This window comes from Balaenoptera musculus, chromosome 6 (genome assembly GCF_009873245.2).
Source record: "Balaenoptera musculus isolate JJ_BM4_2016_0621 chromosome 6, mBalMus1.pri.v3, whole genome shotgun sequence".
Classification (NCBI taxonomy): Eukaryota; Metazoa; Chordata; class Mammalia; order Artiodactyla; family Balaenopteridae; genus Balaenoptera; species Balaenoptera musculus.
In genome coordinates, this window is record NC_045790.1 from 106004774 (window position 1) to 106023951 (window position 19178).

General features: G+C 33.5%; 1 protein-coding gene across 3 annotated transcripts in view; it reads right to left on the reverse strand.

Annotated features, from left to right (window-relative positions):
• Window positions 1–7406: 7406 nt before the first annotated feature.
• Window positions 7407–19178, reverse strand: part of SCAI (suppressor of cancer cell invasion) — a 132667-nt gene continuing 120895 nt past the window's right edge. For 2 of the 3 annotated variants that reach the window (XM_036856490.1, XM_036856491.1), the window contains 3 exons: window positions 17980–18153; window positions 17687–17787; window positions 7407–8603 (listed from right to left, as the gene is read on the reverse strand). In XM_036856490.1, coding sequence (XP_036712385.1) covers window positions 8457–8603; window positions 17687–17787; window positions 17980–18153 — 422 coding nt within the window. In that variant the 3' untranslated portion in view covers window positions 7407–8456. Of the gene's footprint in view, window positions 8604–17686; window positions 17788–17979; window positions 18154–19178 lie in introns of those variants that run through there. The other variant, XR_005020404.1, reaches the window with a different exon arrangement.

Sequence of the window (19178 nt, forward strand, 5' to 3'; positions counted from 1 at the left end):
ATAAAATGTTTTGATAACTTCTCAATTTCTAAAATCTATGACATATTAGCCATAACAGACAAAGCAGAAAAAGGCTGCTGAAAAGGAACACAATAGGAAAACATCCTTAAGAGTATGTATGGCTTAAGCAATTTAGAAACACAACAGATAAGACTTTTACAATACCACAGTTGTTCAAGTCAAATGATATTGACAATATAATTTTCCCCCTTAGTCATTGGTGGTAAATAGCCCCTTCAAATTTAATTCTACTGAGAACACATAAAACTAGTGAATCCAAATGGTTTCTTGTCTCACAGAGCTGAACTGATGGATTTTGTTCTAAAGTATTAACCCACAATACCCAAAATTTAATACAAATGAGCAACAAGACTACATTTCAAGGATTACAGTGATTTGTGAATAGCTAGATAGGCAACCAAATAGCTTCATTATTTGCACGACAGATTAGCAGCACTTGGATAAGAACTGTTACGTGAAAATTATTGTGCTTCAACCTCTCAAAGAGAGCTAATAAATATACTTCTATAATCCTTATAGTGTTACAATTCTATAACATTTCAGTTACAAGCACAATTTTTAAAAAGTATTTCACACCACTAGGAAATCAAGTAATTATATTCTCCAAATGTAATTTCTGCTATGATTGAAACAAGTGCATTTCTGCCTAATATCCATAATACAGACAATAGGTTCACCATTATTTTCAGGGAAAAAAGACCAAATATAACTTATTTTAACTCCTATTTGATTATCTTAACCTTTAGTGATGACTTGAATAAAGAAAAAGGTATTCAACCTCACAATGGAAACTACTCAGAGAAAATAATAATGTGGCCTGAAATGACAAAATTCTTTAGAGCTAAGTAGGAAATGATTTAAAACTGCTTCATCACATTCAATGATTAATGAAACCACTATTTTTACTGGTGCTACACAGTGAAGATAAACCTATTTGGATAAATTCCTTCATTTGTAAACTCTACTATGAAAATGGTAGGACATTGCATCTGCCTTTCCTATTACCTAAGACCTTTCTACTTTGACAGGAAGAAGCCTCCAAAATACATCTCTTGATTGTTGAGTGGCAAGGTTTATTAAAAACAACAAATAAAAAACAGCTGGAGAACTAGTCATATGATCTATGTGATGAAAGGAATGTAACCAGATAACTATAAAAAGCCACAAAGTCCTAAAATATTTTACTGAACCGTTAAGAGTTCTTTTTAATAAAAAAGAAACAAAAGTTTTTTAAAAAACTCATTCTGCAAGAAATAGTAAGTAAAAACTCTTATTGCCCTAAAACATTTGAAGCAATTTTTCCTGCAGATTTTTAATACATTACAACACATACCTATAATCTAGAAAAAAGTCAGTAACATGCAAAGAAGGGTAGGAATAGATTTTTTAATTTAAATAGTGTTTATTTCTATATGGTTTGGAAATATTTACTCTGGGATTATCATATATGATCATTTCACATTTTACAATGGTTGATCTTACTGATGTGATGTTTGAAAAGACTTATGGGTCAAATTGTAATGTTTACAAATCTTAATTTTCCATCACAGATAAGTGGACATTCATGATAGTTTCAAAAGAGAAAAGAATATTAGTAATATAACATAAAATTTTAAATATTGTTTACTGCAGACCTAAAGGAAGGCTAGCTATAATTCCCCATCTCATTCTGAAAAGTGACATAAACACTCACTCTCTTAATCTTCATTCCATAAGGCTATCAGAAAAGTAAAAAAATCTCAACCCTAAAATTACCAATGTCTCAATAAACAATACTACACCTAAAAAGATGATTGTCTTGGGCTGTAGACTGGAATTGTCCACCAAAATAGGAAAATATTCCCAATTTATAGTCTGTTCTATGACCAAATTCAGGCTTTATGATTAAGTGAATATGGAGTGCAGAATTAGTATACCTCAAACTGCTAAAAAACTCTGAAAGCACTGTTCAAATGTTTTAAAAAAATCATACTGCTTAGAATAGTTTGATAATTTAAAATATAACTTTTAAAAAACACAAATTAACAAAAATATTTTTAAATTAAGAATTGGTGCTTCAGTCAGTGATTAACAACGTTATACAGAAATGGAATTCTTCTTAAAAGTCAATATTACACCAAACTAAGTTAAAAATATCAATTTTAGCTTAAGAAAACATATCTACAGAATTCCAAAGGAAATATTTCTATGGCATCAACAAATTAGTTACACTTGATTTAATACATTTATCTTTACCCATTTAAGGGCATGTCCCCCTACATCATCCTGACATCCTTCCCTTCAATAGGTAATTGATTCCATTCACACATCAATTATCCTTCCTTAAACACAAGGCATGTTTAATAAATCTCTGTGTTCAAAAATGCAGTGAAGCTGGGACACAGTGTAATTATTATGTTTTGAAATTCTCGTTTGAGGAAGATGAACTGCCTTAATAAAATTGTTTTTTAAGGTAAAGTGGTCACAGTATCCAGGAAAGAACTGGAGGTACGGCATGAACAGGTATAAAGTATCCATCTCTAAGACTGCAGGAGAACAGGGGGAGAGGGCTTGGTTTTCTAAGCAATTCTTATTTAACTGCAGGCCTGACTGTTAGAGAGTCAGAGGTCGTATTCACAATGTCAGTCTCATCTACTACACTTCTAAATGCTGCTGCTCTCCTCAAATCAATGTCCACATTAAGCATGAGTCAGTTCCATGAATTTTAAATAGCATAACATCTGCTCTGCTACTCTGCAGTTGCAATAAATGATTTGGTTACTAAAACAACTCGAACATCAGACATTATGAACGTTTTCACTGATTTTCTCAGAAAGAATACATCACCAAATTTTAATATGTATTTAAGAAAAAGGCTATTACAACTTTATTTTAAATTTAACATTGTCATTGAGAAGTGTTATGAATACTTGGCTGACATATTAAAAATACAACGAAGAGGCAAACGTAACATTTTGGAGGACAGTAGAATTGACTCCTGACTTTTCTCTTTAAGATAATTTAAAATTGGATCAGATAGATTTAATCTTCTGAAGAATAATGGGGTAAACAGTTGTTTGCAGTTATATTTTATCAAGCAAAAAAATAACCCCTACTTAATTTTTGTGGTGAATGTATTCAAGTGTATATTAAATATCTCCTACACTCTTCCGTGCAAATAAACATGCCCAGTGAAGACAGGAGTAACCGAATATTGATCTCTGTGATATTCCATAGGTTCACAAATTGGCACTGCACATATTTACTATCCTCTTATCCTCCCCTACCTGTCATTCTTGGTAGAGGTTTGAAGGCCCCACTTTTATAGCACGCCATGCACCTACTATTAAGAATCCTACTTCGTGTGTGAATATATCAATTTGCAGAACACAGTGGTCTCACAGAGACAAAGAAATACAACTGGAGGCATTTTATTCACTGGAAGCATTTTCTCAGATAAGCATACTCATCTTTGATATGCAGTTCCAATAAGAAAAATCTCTAGTTAGAAATGCCAAGACAGGACTAAATTAATCACAGCTGCTGCAAATATAAAGGTTATCAACCTCTTGTTCCTCATTAAATTAGACTCCACCTAGGTAAAGCCCTCCTCTACCTAATGCTCCTTTTTCTGCCTCACAGAGACATATGAGACACACTGGTGGAAAAAAAATTGTTCCAAAATTAAACTGTGGTATCAGGCATTAAAATGGCAACTAGGAACATATTTCCCTATTTAAAGGACATTTTCCTATCTATTTTGAAATGTGATCAAAGTAATTTTTTCCACTGCCCCTTGATTCTCAGTATAAATACGTATGTTACTAAGTAATAATACCCAACTACAGGCAAGAAAATAAAGTACTAATATAGCTTAAGAACCTGCTGGTGTCTCAGTTTCACATACTTAGGTTTTTCAGGTTTATATCACTAATTTATCATCAGTTTAAATGGAAATTGGCAGATGATTTTAAAGCTAAGAATATCCAGCTTTCTGTTAAGATCTTCATGTCCTAATTTCAACTCCAAATTAGTCCATTTTACCCAAACACAAGCCCCTCAAAATAGAGGCTCACGATTGAGATACAGCCACAACCTAATTACAGCAGCATGAACAATGCCACCATGATGTCCTCACAGAACTTAAATAAATTCAGCCCACAATGGGTATGGGTATATAATATACACATACTGTATCTCTGCATACCATATATTTACAAATATGTACATATATACAAAAAGTATACACAGAGATTCAGCATCATGAAAATATATACATGCCATTGCAAATATAATAAGAGTTTCAAATAAATAAGGACAACAAAGAGCCCTCAATGTAAATATCCTTAATACTCTCCAAACAAACATACAGGAACATATACACCCAAAATATCACCAGGAGATTCATACCATTCATATTCATATCAAATCTTTTTACTCACTTAGGATGGGGAGGTGGTTCTGAATCACAGGCAGCAGCCAAGTTTGCAGACCTTGGTACCTTACTATATTTCCTGTCCAGAATATTCTCTGTATATCAGACTGATTACAAGTCTCTGTGGATAACTAAGTACAAGATTTTTCAACAAAGTCCAAAACCCTTCTAAGAGACAGAAAGTTACTAACTCACACAGGTCAGAGATTAAACTTGGAGAAAAATGCTAATGAAAGCTCTCATAATTAATATATAAATCGGATTTGTTGCTTTTCCCTTTACCTCAAAGAAATTCAGTTCAATCACCACCTAATCTGTCTCAGGGAATACTACTGCAAGAAGAAAACAAAGCATAGTAGCCACAAGTGAGAAAAAATAAAATCCAGATCCTTTACCAGGAAAATTTCAGTCATGACTAGATTGCACTTTACTTTTATAATCTCAAAACATTTCAACTTGGTAAAAATATAAAGGGTACAATAAATTCTATGTGCTTTGAGAGGTTTTTGAGAGCACCACTTCCTAGGAAGAAAACACACACACATACACAAAGGATATACCCTGGCTAAAATCAAAGATAAAATGTCTGACTTGTGGATTTTTTTATAATTAATAAATAAAAATTTGCTGGGGCTGATTGATTTACTGGTTTCAATATTTGATATATTAAAAAAATACCATAGCTTTTGTGCCAAAATATAAATCTCTAATTATTTCTTTCTTGTTCATTATAGAAAGCAACCTGAGCTACTGGAAAGACTGGGCTGAGATTAGGAGATTTGAGTTTTAGTTCTAGCTCCATCTTTATGAAAAAAAACTGACAGTTTTTTGGGGTCTCAGCTTTCTCTTCTGTAAATTAGGGAAGATAGTTGCTTTATCAACTTCAGAAAGATACGGACAAAGAAAGAGAAAACAATTCCATTGTGCTTAATTTTGTTTTGTATATAACTGACTTCTTGCACTCTTACACTATTTTGTTTACAGTGGTTCTTAGGTGAGGTGAGACACTGTATCAGAATCTCCAGGGGGGAGTTTGTGCAATTTGAAAGCAAAGAAGTGCCCTTTCCCATTGTTTTGCTTTGTTCTTAGTTCCAAAATTTAAATTTCTATGAATTCTAAAAATAAATAAAGGGTTTAACATTTTAATATTCATAAAGGGGAGCAGTATATATTGAGAAAATAAGATTCTCTGCCATTGTCGTCTTGAGCCAATTGAGTGACTGTCCTTTTTCATTTCCTCTTCCTCGATTAAAGTAAGGTCTTAAAATGTAGAAGCTGGGTAATGGGTATAAAAGGTTCATTAAACTCTGTGTATGTTTTAAATTTTCATAACAAAAAGTTAAAAAAAAACAACAACAAAGGAATACAAGTGTTTGCACAAATGTAACCTTCACAATAAGGCCTACCCCGATCACTCACTGAACATTATTCTCTGCCTAAAAACAAACGAAAAATTTCCCTTGCCACACTCTAAATTTTCTTCATACTATTTAAAACTTTCTAACATAAATTTACTTATTTATTGTATTTATTGCCTGATTCCTCCTACTAGAATATAAGCTTCATGAAAACAAGGACTTTTAAGTCTACGTTGTCTGGTTCACCAAAGCCTAGGACAAAATCTGGAGTATAGTGTTGCTCAATACACATTTTTTTAAAGGCATGAATGAAACAATAGTTTAGAATTTTCCAGCACAGTTTTCCTCTCAAGATCATTTCAGTTCACTTTAAATTTTTAACCACCAGTAAGGAATTACACTACTATTAACTTGAGGAGCAAGGTCATCATCTAAACACTAGCTGTGAGTTCCAAGACCCCTTGTTCTTAGACAAACATGTTACTAATAACAAAAGCTCTAATTTCTTCCAGAGATTCTCTCTCTGAACTAGTTTCTACAACAACTAAGTGGGACCCAGATATTTTCTTGAACAAAAACTAGGTAAAAATGATATAGAAAAGAAAATGTTGTGTATACTAAAATAAGGGAAACCAATTTTCCAGGTGGCAGGGGTGGGAAAATCAATATCTTTTGGAACCGAGAGTTCAAATTATAGAACCACCGAATTGGACAGAACCTTGGGCCAATGCCTTCATTTTACAGATGAGAGTGCTAAAAAGCAGAGACATGAAGACACTTGTCAAAGGGCATAAAGCTAGTTACCAGGAAAGCCAGGATTAGAACTCAGGTCTCCTACTTCTCAAACCAGTGTTCTTTATGTTAATCAAGTGAGGATAAAGCTCAGGATGATAAATATTATTTTAAGCATCAGAGAACAGAAGAATATGTGTTGCTAGGAATCTTACTGGCACAGAACTTCAGGGGAATTGAAACAAGAGGTCAGATAACTAAGGACAGTCTATTGCTGTAGTTCAGGTGAACACTGTTATGAAAGGAAAGCTATGAAGTTTATTAAGGTACTGGGGGAAAAAAAAAAGGAAAGCAGTCTTTATCTGATAATGAAAACCCACTAGCAAAGGAAATCTCTCTCCAGGGTAACTTTTCCAAAGCCTTCTGAAATAATGTTTAAAAGAACAAACAAAAATGACTTTTAAAAAATTAATTAAAAAACCCACAAAGGCTCCCAAACCCAAAAACAGTAACTTCAAGACTTCAGATGAAAAACCAACAAATTGGAACACGTATATGAATAACTTAGACCAAAATAATTCTGTATGTTAGAAATAAAAACCAAGTTAAAAATATTACAGTAAAATTTCCCTAGGGACATAGGAAAGAGGCACCAAAAGCAAACACCTCATTTCCCCTGGGACTGCCAGAGGTAGAGTTGTGAGCCTGTACAGAAAATTAGGTAGAAGGGCTTTTGATTCATAGATTTCTGAACTTGAATGCTGGGGAGTCAAAAGAGGGGAAAGAAATCATAGCTAGTGCCTGTAAAATTATGAAGGGGATGAAAGGGAAGAAAAAACACAAAAATCTTTATATAATACACTGGGTCCTATATAAAATAATAAAAAACTTGTGCATGAAATATAAAATTGTAAATATAAGGAGTTTTTAAAAACCTAATTTCCAAATTGTCAATGCAAAAGCAACTTCCATTTTAATTATATAACAATTCAGTTACCCTCAACTAAAATTAGTAACTACTCTGAAGTTTCATAAATCTGAACTAGGCAAAAAGATTACAAACTCTCTACTGTATACCACAGACCTCAACCTAGACAGTCTTTAAACTTGATCTCATTAATTAATAAAAGTTTAAATGGAATTCCTATGGAAACACTGTATTATGAAAACGACAATCTGATTTTTTGACTGAAAGATTTAAAAGTTATTGTTTTTCACTTCCAGCATTCAAAGACTACAAAGAAAACAAAATATGCAAACATATCTTATGATAACACAGGACTCACACATTCCAAATGATATGTATCATCTCAAGACCCCAATTAAAGATTCAGCTTTTCAGATGCAAATCAATCCTATACAGTTACTGAAATTTTGACAGCATTTAAACGAATTAAATGCTTTTAAGAACTATCTTGATTAGGCTTCAAAGAATCACATATTTTTCTATCTACTAACTTGGAATGAAAAGAAATATTATGGAAGGGCTCTGTTCTTGATTCTTAGTAGTCCATGCTGGCTAGTTTCATATTTGTGAACAATTACATATTTTCCAAATCCACACATTTAAGGTCCAAGTATAAGAGTTGGGTTTTCCTCATTATACAAAAATAAATGATTTACTCTTCTCAGGGTGAGAATAGTGACTATATGAGTGTAGGATCAGATGTTAGAGGTAAGTATCCGTACCTCAAAACCAAAAAATAAAAATTCCAAGATTAATCGAGTTTTTAAAAGACCTGAAATACTGTATTTTAAAACAGTTACCCTAAAAGTTTGAACAATTTTTTTCAGCTTGTTTTTAAAATGGTGGTCCTAAATTGAAAAATAAAAGCTAAATAACACCACTATGTGTCTGTCATCACATTAGAAAACTGCACCATTTAAAATCTGTGGCAAATGAAAACTTGTTTCAACAGAGGATTTTTGTTTTAATAGTCATCTATGGTATTCTCAAGGAATACGTTTCGCACATCCAGAATGGATGCTAATTCCAAAATGTGCTTCTGGAGGTGAGGGTTCTCCACTGTTTCATCCCTTGGCAGTTGTGGATATGATTCTGGATAATTTCGTGTTTCCTGGTAAACAAAGAAGAGAAAAGTCAATTTTATAGTTTAAGGAAAGAAAATTATACACATTAATATTACTGTTAATATGAACAGTATTAAGAAGTAACTTAATATGCACATTCTCCTTCCTATTGGTAATATATTTGTTGAACATACGAAATTGCTGACATTGACCATTTTGACCCAAAAAATGATAAGTTCATATGGTTCAACCCAATATATTCATTTAGTGAGTTATTTCATGAACATTTACTGGGGCCTATCATTTCTGGGAACTATGCTATATTGTGGAAACCATATAATTCCTACTTGCTGGGGGGAAAATCCTAAAATACACAGAATTTCAACAAGTATTTGTTAATGAATAAATAAATACATGTTTCAGTAGAAATTAAAATGAGAGAAAAGACATGGGAAACGCTGAAAAGGTCAAACTAATGGGCCTGGGCAATTAATTATAGGAGAAGGAGGTGTCAAAAATGACTAAGATTTCAGGAATGGATGACTTGAAAGAAGAGTTGAGAGCTACTCAGAGAAAAAGAGATCTAAAGGAGGAGATAGTTTGGGGATAGTATAAAGCTTCAGGTTTCAGGTATATTTTATTTAATGTAATGGGCTATACAAAGAGGACAGCCCGTCCACCAGAATTTGAAAATTCAGGACCGTATCTCAGAAGACAGGTTTGAGGGCTTCCCTGGTGGCAGAGTGGTTAAGAATCCGCCTGCCAATGCAAGGGACACGGGTTCAAGCCCTGGTCCGGGAAGATCCCACATGTCGCGGAGCAACTAAGCCCATGCGCCACAACTACTGAGCCTGTGCTCTAGAGCCCGCGAGCCACAACTACTGAAGCCCGTGCGCCTAGAGCCCGTGCTCTGCAACAAGAGAAGCCACCGCAATGAGAAGCCCGCACACCGCAATGAAGAGTAGTCCCCGCTCACCGCAACTAGAGAAAGCCCATGCACAGCAACGAAGACCCAATGCAGCCAAAAAATAAATAAATAAAATAAATAAATTTTTTAAAAAAGAAGAAGACAGGTTTGAGCAGTTTATGTCATACTATATACCATATACATATATAATATATACACTGATACAATCTACATGAAGATAAATATTAAAAGCCGTGAAAATGGATGAGGTTTCTAAGCATATTAGCAAAGAGAGTGAAAAAAAGAGTCCCTAGAAAGAGAGATGAAAGATCAGGGGAAAAAACAAAAAAAGGACAGAAAGGACTAATAAAAGAAAAAAGAAAATAGTTTTTGTAATCACATGGAAGCAAAAGAAGAAGACAATTTCAAGAATAAAGTGATTCTCATTTGGAAATTCTTCTTCATTTGGTACTTTCTATAGACTACAATTTTGCCACATACTTAAAATTTACTGAAAAAATAAATTACCACTTTTCTATACATCTAACATGACGGTCCATATATTCAAAGGTCATTCCTATCTCTCTTGTGCCTGTAGGCCTCAGTAATTACATATTACAGAGACCAAATTTTCGTTTTACCACACTAAATACTATGAGGAGTGACAGTAATGAAAAGCTCAAAAACCCTAAAAAAAGAAAAAAACAAAAAACCAGGAACTGCTGGGGGGCTACTGTAATCTGAACAATTCTCTCAGCTCACACAGGGCTGGGACATGTTTGAATTCCGACCAAACACCCCAAGGGTGGAGAATATGTGTTGAAACAGTGAACATATAAAAGAGACCCCAGAGAAATCATGCTTCTTAGTACTAGGCTGAAATAAATCTACCTCTGTATGTTAATGCTACTGTAATAAATCTTCCCTTAAAAAGCTTAAAAACAAGCCAGGGAAAGGTCAAAAAGATGTTCAAGTAATTTAACTCCTGCCAGAACAAAGCCCAACACTCTTTAAAGACAACAAAATACAGAATTCAACATCAGAGAATTCATAATGCTCACAGTTTAACAGAAAATTACTAAACATACAAAGAATTAGAAATATGAGACCCCTAACCAGTAGAAAAAACCAATAAAAACAAACCTATAAATGATAGAGAATACAGTATTAGTAGGTAAAGACTTTAGCTATTATTATTCATTCAAGAACACAAAAGAAAACATAAATATAATGAGGAGAAAAATGGAAAATGTTATAAGAACCAAAAAGAACTTCTAGAGGTGAGAAAAATGTAATCCCTGAAATGAAAAACTAAATGGATATAGGATTAAGAGCACATTAGACACTGCAAAAGAAAACATCAGTAAACTTGAAGACAACAGAAACTGAAACACAGAGAGAAAACAGACATTTTAAAAAATGAAGAGCATGTAAATAAACCTTTTTTCACTTAAAAAAAAAAAAAGAGCAAATCAGTGACCTGTAGGACAATATTAGGTTGTTTAACATATATGTAATTGATGCTCCAGAAAGAGAAAGGGAGAAGTAGAGAAATGTTTGAAGAAATAATGGCCAAAAGTATTCTAAAATATCTTAAATATCTTGATATTTAGATAGCTCCAAGATGCTCAATAAACCCCAAGCAGGAAGAAAGCAACAAAGAAAAGCATATCAAGGTAGTACATCATAATCAAATTGTAGGAAACCAATGTAAAGAGAAAATCTTAAAAACAGCCAGAGGAAAACACACATTACACATTGTAATAATAGAACAATTATTCAGAAAATCAGTAAGGCTATAAAGAAGTTGAACAACATTATAAACCAAGGAGATCTAACAGACATTTATAGAACCCTTCATTCAACAGTAGCAGCATATATTGATACATTCATTTCAAGTGTCCCTAGAACATTTACCATTATAGACCACATTCTAGACAATAAAGCAAGTCTCAATAAATTAAAAGGACTCAAACCATACAAAGCATACTATTTGACCACAAAGGAATTAAATTAGAAATCAGTAAGATATCTTGAAAATTCCCAAAATTTAAACACTAAATAACATATTTCTAAATAACCCATGGTTCACAAAACACCAGAGTGAAATAAATACTGTTTCAGATAAATAAGCAATGAGAGAATTAATCACCAACAGATTTGCACTATAAGAAATGAAAAAGGAAATTCTGTGGTAAGAAAAATGATACCAGATGGAAAATTAAATCTAAAAAGAAATCAAGAGTGCCAGAAATAATAAATATATAAGCTTTTTCCTCCTCATTAAAATTTTTTTAGGAATTCCCCTGGCGGTCCAGTGGTTAAGACTCCACACTTCCACTGCAGGGTGTGCGGGTTCGATCCCTGGTCAGGGAGCTAAGATCCCACATGCTGCATGGTGTGGCAAAAAAAAAAAAAAAAGATAATTGACTGTTTAATGCTATGATAACCACAAAGTATCAAATAGTATATATCATACTCAAAAGTCAAATGACAATAATAGTAGAGACTGGGAGGGAGAAAATGGAAGAATACTATTGTAAGATAATTACATTAAATGTGAAGTGATATTAAAAAAGCAAAACAAGAGATACAGCATAAATCTACAGTGTTATTAAAATAAAATTCTAAAACAAAACAAAACCTCAATTAAGTCGAATGAAAATGAAGGCAGGAGAGAAAGAAAAAAGGTACAAACTGCAGCCAGGACAAATAGAAAACAAATAATAGTATATTTAACTCAAACTATATTAAGAATTATACTTAATTTAAATGTAATTTAAAACTACAAATGTCAAGTAAAAGGTAGAGATGGTCAAACTAGATAAAAAAGCAGGACCTAATGTTGTTGAAAAGAATTCCACTTTAAATATTAAGACAGATATAGGTTAAAAGTAAAAGAATAAAACAAGATTTGCCATACAAACACAAACCAGAAGAAAAGTGGTATAGTTATATTAATATTGCACAAACTAGATTGCAGATCAAGGAATACTGCCACACATAAAGACAGTTCATAATGATGAATGGGTAATTTCAACAAGACATAACAACTCTAAGTATGTACAAACTCAATAACAGCTTCAAAATGAACAATGAAAAAACAGCACCAAAATGAGAAACTAACCAATTCACAAGTATAATTAGAGGTTTAGATACTTCTCTATCAGGGATAGAATAAGGAGACAGAAAATCAGTTAAGAATATGGAAGACTTGAAGAACACTATTTAATATACTTGGAACATCAAGCTGAATTGACATTTATACATCACTCCATCTAATAATAGCAGAAGCATACATCTAATAGCATATATTAGAATAGCATCTAATACATAGTCTTTTCAAGTGCAGAAAGAATCTTCACCAAGGTAATTCACATGCTGGGTCATAAAACAAGTCTCAATAAAGTTAAAAGTATTGAAATCATATAACTAAATCATATAACTAAAGCAGTTAAGCTTAAAGGGTAGGTGCTTGTACTAGAAGAGAAAAAAGGTTTTCAATCTAAGCTTTAAAACATAGAAATTAAAAGAGCAAATTAAAATAAAAGTAATTAAAAAGAAGAAAAATAATAAAGTATGAATGGAAATAAATTAAGTAGAAAAGAGAAAAACAGTAGCAAAAAAAAATCAATGAAAGTAAAAGCTGTTTATTTGGAAAGATCATTAAAATTAACAAACCTTTAGCTAGACTGGAAAAAAAAAGACAGGAAACATTACCAATATGAGTCATGAAAGATCACTAGAGAGTCTACAGAGACTAAAAGGATAAAGGAATATTATCAACAATTTTTTGGCAATAAATTAGAAAATGACTTGCAAGACACAAGTGATTAAAACTAAGAACAAAATAGAAAACATGAATAGCCTTTGAAACTGAATTCATAATTTGAAACATCCCCAAAAGGAAAACTCCAGGTCCAGATGGCTTCACTGATGAATTCTACCAATCATTCAAGGAAGAAATAATGCCAATTGAAAAGAAACTCTTTAAGAAATACAAGAGAATGAAACACACCCCAACTCAATTTATGAAGTCAGCACTAACCTGATAACAAAACCACATGAAGACATCACAAGAAAAAATTAAATACTATAATCATTCATAAAAACAGATACAAAAATCCAAAAGGAAATACTAGCAAAATGAATCCAACAATGCAAAAGGATAATACATGACCACAAAATGTGTTTAGCCCAGATATACAAGGTTGACTTACTAATAGAAAATCAGTCAATGCTATTCACCATGTTAACAGAATTAATATATATCAGGATCAATTAATGCAGAAAAAAAGTATTTGACAATCTTTTATACCCATTCCTGATAAAAACTCTCAGCAATAGGAATAGAAAGGAGCTCAGTCAACCTGAAAAAGGGTGTGTATGAAAAACTAACAATTAACATTATAATTTATGGTAAATGATTAATTTTTCCCTTAAAACCAGGAACAAGGCAAGGATATTCATTCTCATTACTTCTATTCACCATTTTGCTAAGACCTAGCCCTGAAAAAAGCACACACATACACAAAATAAAAGGCATACAGATTGGAAAGGAAGACGTAAAACTGCCTTTGTCTGAAGATGACATGATCATGTAAATAGAAAACCTTAAGGAATACACAGAAAGGTAACAAAGCAAATACTTCAATTTAGCAAGACTGCAGGATACAGGTTAATTTATTATTTTTTTTTTTAAGATTTTTTTGATGTGGACCATTTTTAAAGTCTTTATTGAATTTGTTACAATATTGCTTCTGTTCTATGTTTTGCTTTTTGGCCGCGAGGCACGTGGGATCTTAGCTCCCTGACCAGGATCGAACCTGCACCCCCTGCATTGGAATGCGAAGTCCTAACCACTGGACCACCAGGGAAGTCCCCCAGGTTAATTTAGAAAACATTATTTGCTGATAATACATAAAAACATTTGTTTCTATGTATCAGCAACAAATAATTGGAAAATGAAATAAAAAATATAATTCTATTTACAAATCATCAAAACTTGAAATACTTTGGAATAAATTTAATAAGACACATGTAAGACCTGTATGATGAGAACCACAAAATATTGGTGAGAGAAACTAAAGAAGACCTAAATAAATGGGAAGATATACCATATTAATTCATTGGAAGACTCAATATTATTAAAATACAACTCTCCACAGATTGATTATATAGATTTAAATGCAATCCCAATCAAAATATAAAATTCATATTGATATGCAAAGGATCTAAAACTATTAAAACACGTAAAACATTTTGGCAGTGGCAGGGGGGGCTCACACTACAAGGATTTCAAGACTTATTATAAACCTACAATTATCACGGCAGCAGTATATTAGAGAAAAATGTTATCAGTCAATGGAACAGAATTTAGAGTCTAGAAATATCCCTATACATATATGGTTGACTGATTTTCAAAAAATAACAAAAGTAACTCAATGAAAAAAGGATAATCTTTTCTACAAGAGATACTAGAACAATTTCATACCCATACTGAAAAGAAATTTTAACCCTTACTTCACACTGTAAACAAAAGTTAACTCATATCATAGAACTAAATGTAAAAGCTAAGACTATAAACTCCTAGAAGAAAACATAGGAGAAAATCTTTGTGACTTTGGGATAGGCAGAGATTTCTTAGATAAAACACACCACAAAAGAAAAAAAAATTGATTAGTTCAAACTTCATCAAAATTTTAAAAGTTTAGTCTTCAAAAGCCACTGTTAAGAAAACGAAAAGGCAAGCCAACAGAATGGGATAAAATGCAGCTAACAAGCACATGAAAAGATGTCCAATATCCTCATTCATCAGTGAAATGCAAATTGAAACTATGGGTTGGCCAAAAGGTTCGAATGAACTTTTTGGCCAACCAATACAAAGAGATACCACTATAAATCCAACAGACTGGTTAAAATTTAAGACTGACAACACTATGTGTTGGCAAGGATGTAGAGCAACTTTCACATGCAGTTGCTGGGAACAGAAAATGACACAACTACTTTGAGAAAAAGTCTGGCAGTTTCTTATAAAACTAAAAACATACCTACTCTATGACCAAGAAAATTCAAAACGTTAAGTCTTTGGAAAAGACTTGTATAGGAATGTTCATGGTCACTTTATCTATAATAGTCAAAAGTTTAAAACTGCCCAAGTGTTCATCAAAAAGAGAAGGCCTAGGGGACTTCCCTCATCGTCCAGTGGTAAAGAATCCACTTTCTGATGCAGGGGACGTGGGTTCGATCCCTGGTTGGGGAACTAAGATCCCACATGCTGTGGGGCAAATAAGCCCACGCGCCACAACTACTGAGCCTGTGGGGCCCAATGAGAGAGCTCTCGCGCCGCAAACTACAGAGCCCATGCACTCTGGAGCCCGTGCACCACAACTAGAGAGAAGCCCACGTGCCACAACCAGAGAGAAGCCTGTGAGCCACAACAAAAGATCCCACACACCTCAACGAAGGTCTCGCATGCCACAACTAAGACCTGACGAAGCCAAAAAAAAAAGAGAAGGCCTAAATAAACTGTGATATATTCAGAAAATGGAACTACTCAAAAGGAATGAGTTACTTCTACATGAAACAACACAGATGAATCTTAAGAATATGCTTGATCAAATAAGGTTTACACTGTATAATTCAAGTTCATGAATAGGTGACATTAATCTGTAGTGAAAATAATAAAAAAAGCATTGTCTCTGGGATAATGGGTAGTGGACTGACTGGAAAGGGGTGTGGAGAAAATTTTCTGGAATGATGCTATGTTGTATTACTTGATTGGGGTTTGAGTTACAAAGGAGTACGTATTTGTCAAAACTCATCTAGTGGTACACTTCAGTTCTGTGCATTTCACTGTATGTAAACTTTACATTAAAAAAAGAAGTAAGTAAATAAATATAAATCTCAGTTATTTATATGCATGATGAAGTGTTGAGGGGTGAAGTCCACAGTTTACTTCAAAATGCATCAACAACTGAGATGAACTGATAATTGAAAAAAGAGAGATGGATAAATGGACAAATATGTGAGAAAGCAAATATACCAAAATGTTAACTGCAGAATCCAGCTAGTGTGTATATGGGTATTCACTGCACAACTCTTTCACATTTTAAAATTATGATCATAAAATGGAAAAAATATCATATTTTAAAACTAAAAATGGCAAAAGACTTTTGAAAATATTTAAGCGTATTTGAAAAAGAACCAAATGTTACTTATAAGAAGTGAAAAATGGCTAACTTTTTTAAAACCTCACTGAAGAGTGTTACATAGTTACATGAATACACAGAAAGAAACAAACTACTTAGAGCAAAACAGACCAAAGACTTGAACACACTCTTCATAAAGAAGAACACAGAGTAACACATATGAAAAGTTGTTCAACCTCAAGAGTAATCCCAGAAATGACATTTGAAACCACAACGAGCTACTACTTACATCCACCAGATCCACATGAAACACAAAGAATGACAGCAACAAGTGTTGGCAAGGATTAGACCAATAGCAACTCTTACACACAGCTACTGCAAGCGTAAACTGGTATAACCAGAGCTTTAACTAGTAAGGCTGAATACATCTATAGTGTCTGACTCTGCAGTCCACTACTAGTATGTTCTGCAGAGAAAATCTTATACATGTGTGCCAGGTAACTGATGGAAGATTTCACAGTGGCATCGTTTATAATAATAACAAACCAGAAACAACCCAAATGGCCATTATCAGTAGATAATGAGTAATTTGGGATGTACAGTCAAACAATTGAATCCTATATAGCAGTGAAAACGGATGAATGAAAGCTACAGTCAGTCATCAACATGGCTCAATCTCAGGAACGTAACAGTGAGTCAAAAAGCAAGATGTAGAATACATACAATATGGATCCATGAACATGTTGTGTAGGAACACAAAAACATGTGACAAAACTATAAAGAAAAGCAAATGACAATTATAAAATTCAGGGTTTTAGTTTCATTTGAGAGGGGAGACAGGATCAGGAGGACCCACAGAGGGGCCTCAAAGGCAATGAAAACTTTCTGCTTCTTAAACTGGGTGGTAGCTACTCAGATGTGCCTTAGATTGTTCATCTTTATACCTTACATATTAATGTGTGAATATTATATTGGATCTAGTCAAAGTTTATTTAATACAAGTGAAATATAATATATGACTCTTAAATACCTAAAATGGCAAAATTGATCTTTAATGATATTCTTTGCCTACCCGAAAAATCTTGTGCATCCTCATGGTGGCTGAACAAAAGATAAATCTTGTGAGAAGCAAGCGAAGAAATTCATCTCCAAAGAACTGGAGAAATGCCTGATCTGCAAAGAGGAGAAAAGTGACAGTAAAAGGATACTTAAGTGGAAAATACATTTCAAAAGGGAAGAAATGTTCAGGAAAACCTTCTCAACTTTCCTGCCTTCAACAAATACCTTTACAAATTCAAACAATTTAAACAATTTTAAACCATTATAGTACATTCTGTTAAGTGTGCAGTTAGATTAGTAGGGTACCTATTGAACGTGAATGGGTCAGTAGCTGGGCAATATCGCGGTTGATTTTTCGAAGATATTCTTGACACTTTTCCCATAGGCCTCTACGCATGCTTGACAATCCAGAGACAAATAGGAAGGCCATTAGAGGATTGTTCAAAAAGAGAGTGAACAGGCTACCTCGTTGAGACTGATCTGTAATAACAAACATGTTATATATATAGACAACAGTTTTGCAAAAGAGAGGCATTTGAGGAACATTTTAATATACTGACAATGTATAAAATTAAAGCTGTATCATTAAAGTATAATTCAACAAAGTACATTTGGCTTGGAACTACAAAAACATATCCCAGGTACATTGCTTTCTGCTGAAAAAAACTTAAGATAGAGCCTCGTAAACTTAAGAGGAATGGAAAATGAACATATTCCTTTGCTTTTTTTTCCCCTGCAACTAACAACTTCCATGCAAATATGGCAAGTGCTGGATCATGGGCAGCTCCTAATGGAACCCTCTGAGAAGCACCAGAACTGCCAATCTCTTTCATTCTCTTTTGTTAGTTGCTCTTTCTCTTCCTATCCCTTAAATATCAGTATTTTCTTTCTACACATTGCTGATCTCACCTATGCATAAATTTCAGTTATCATTTATATGCATACTAATTCCCAGTTCCCAATCTGCAGCCTAAATAAGCTCCTTAGGTCCAGAACGGCGCTGTCCTACAGTAGCCACCGGACACTTCAAAATGATGAGTCCAAATTGAGACACACTGTGAATTATAAAATATAAATGTCTCATTAACATTCATTTCACCTGTTTGTTTCTACCTTAAAAAAAAAAGTGTGGCTACTAGAAAACTTAAAATCACATGTGTGACTCCCATTATATTTCTATTGGACAGAGGAGCTCCAGACTACTACACTCAACTTAACTCTCAAAGGTAACCTCAAACTCAACATATCAAAACTTGTCAGTAGATTCTTTCCCCTGTTGTTTCCTACAGATCTGCTTCTTACCCAGGATTATCATTTCTACCAGCACCTCAGCCAGACACCTGGCAGTCCATCCCTGCTTCCTTCCTCTCCGATTCCCTCTCATCCAGTCCATCATCAAGTCCTACTGGTTCTCCAGGATTATTATCTCCAGCTAACCAGCCACTGTCCTCACTCTGGCCAACATCATCTCCCCATTTCCATCAAAGCTCCTCCCCAATTCATTC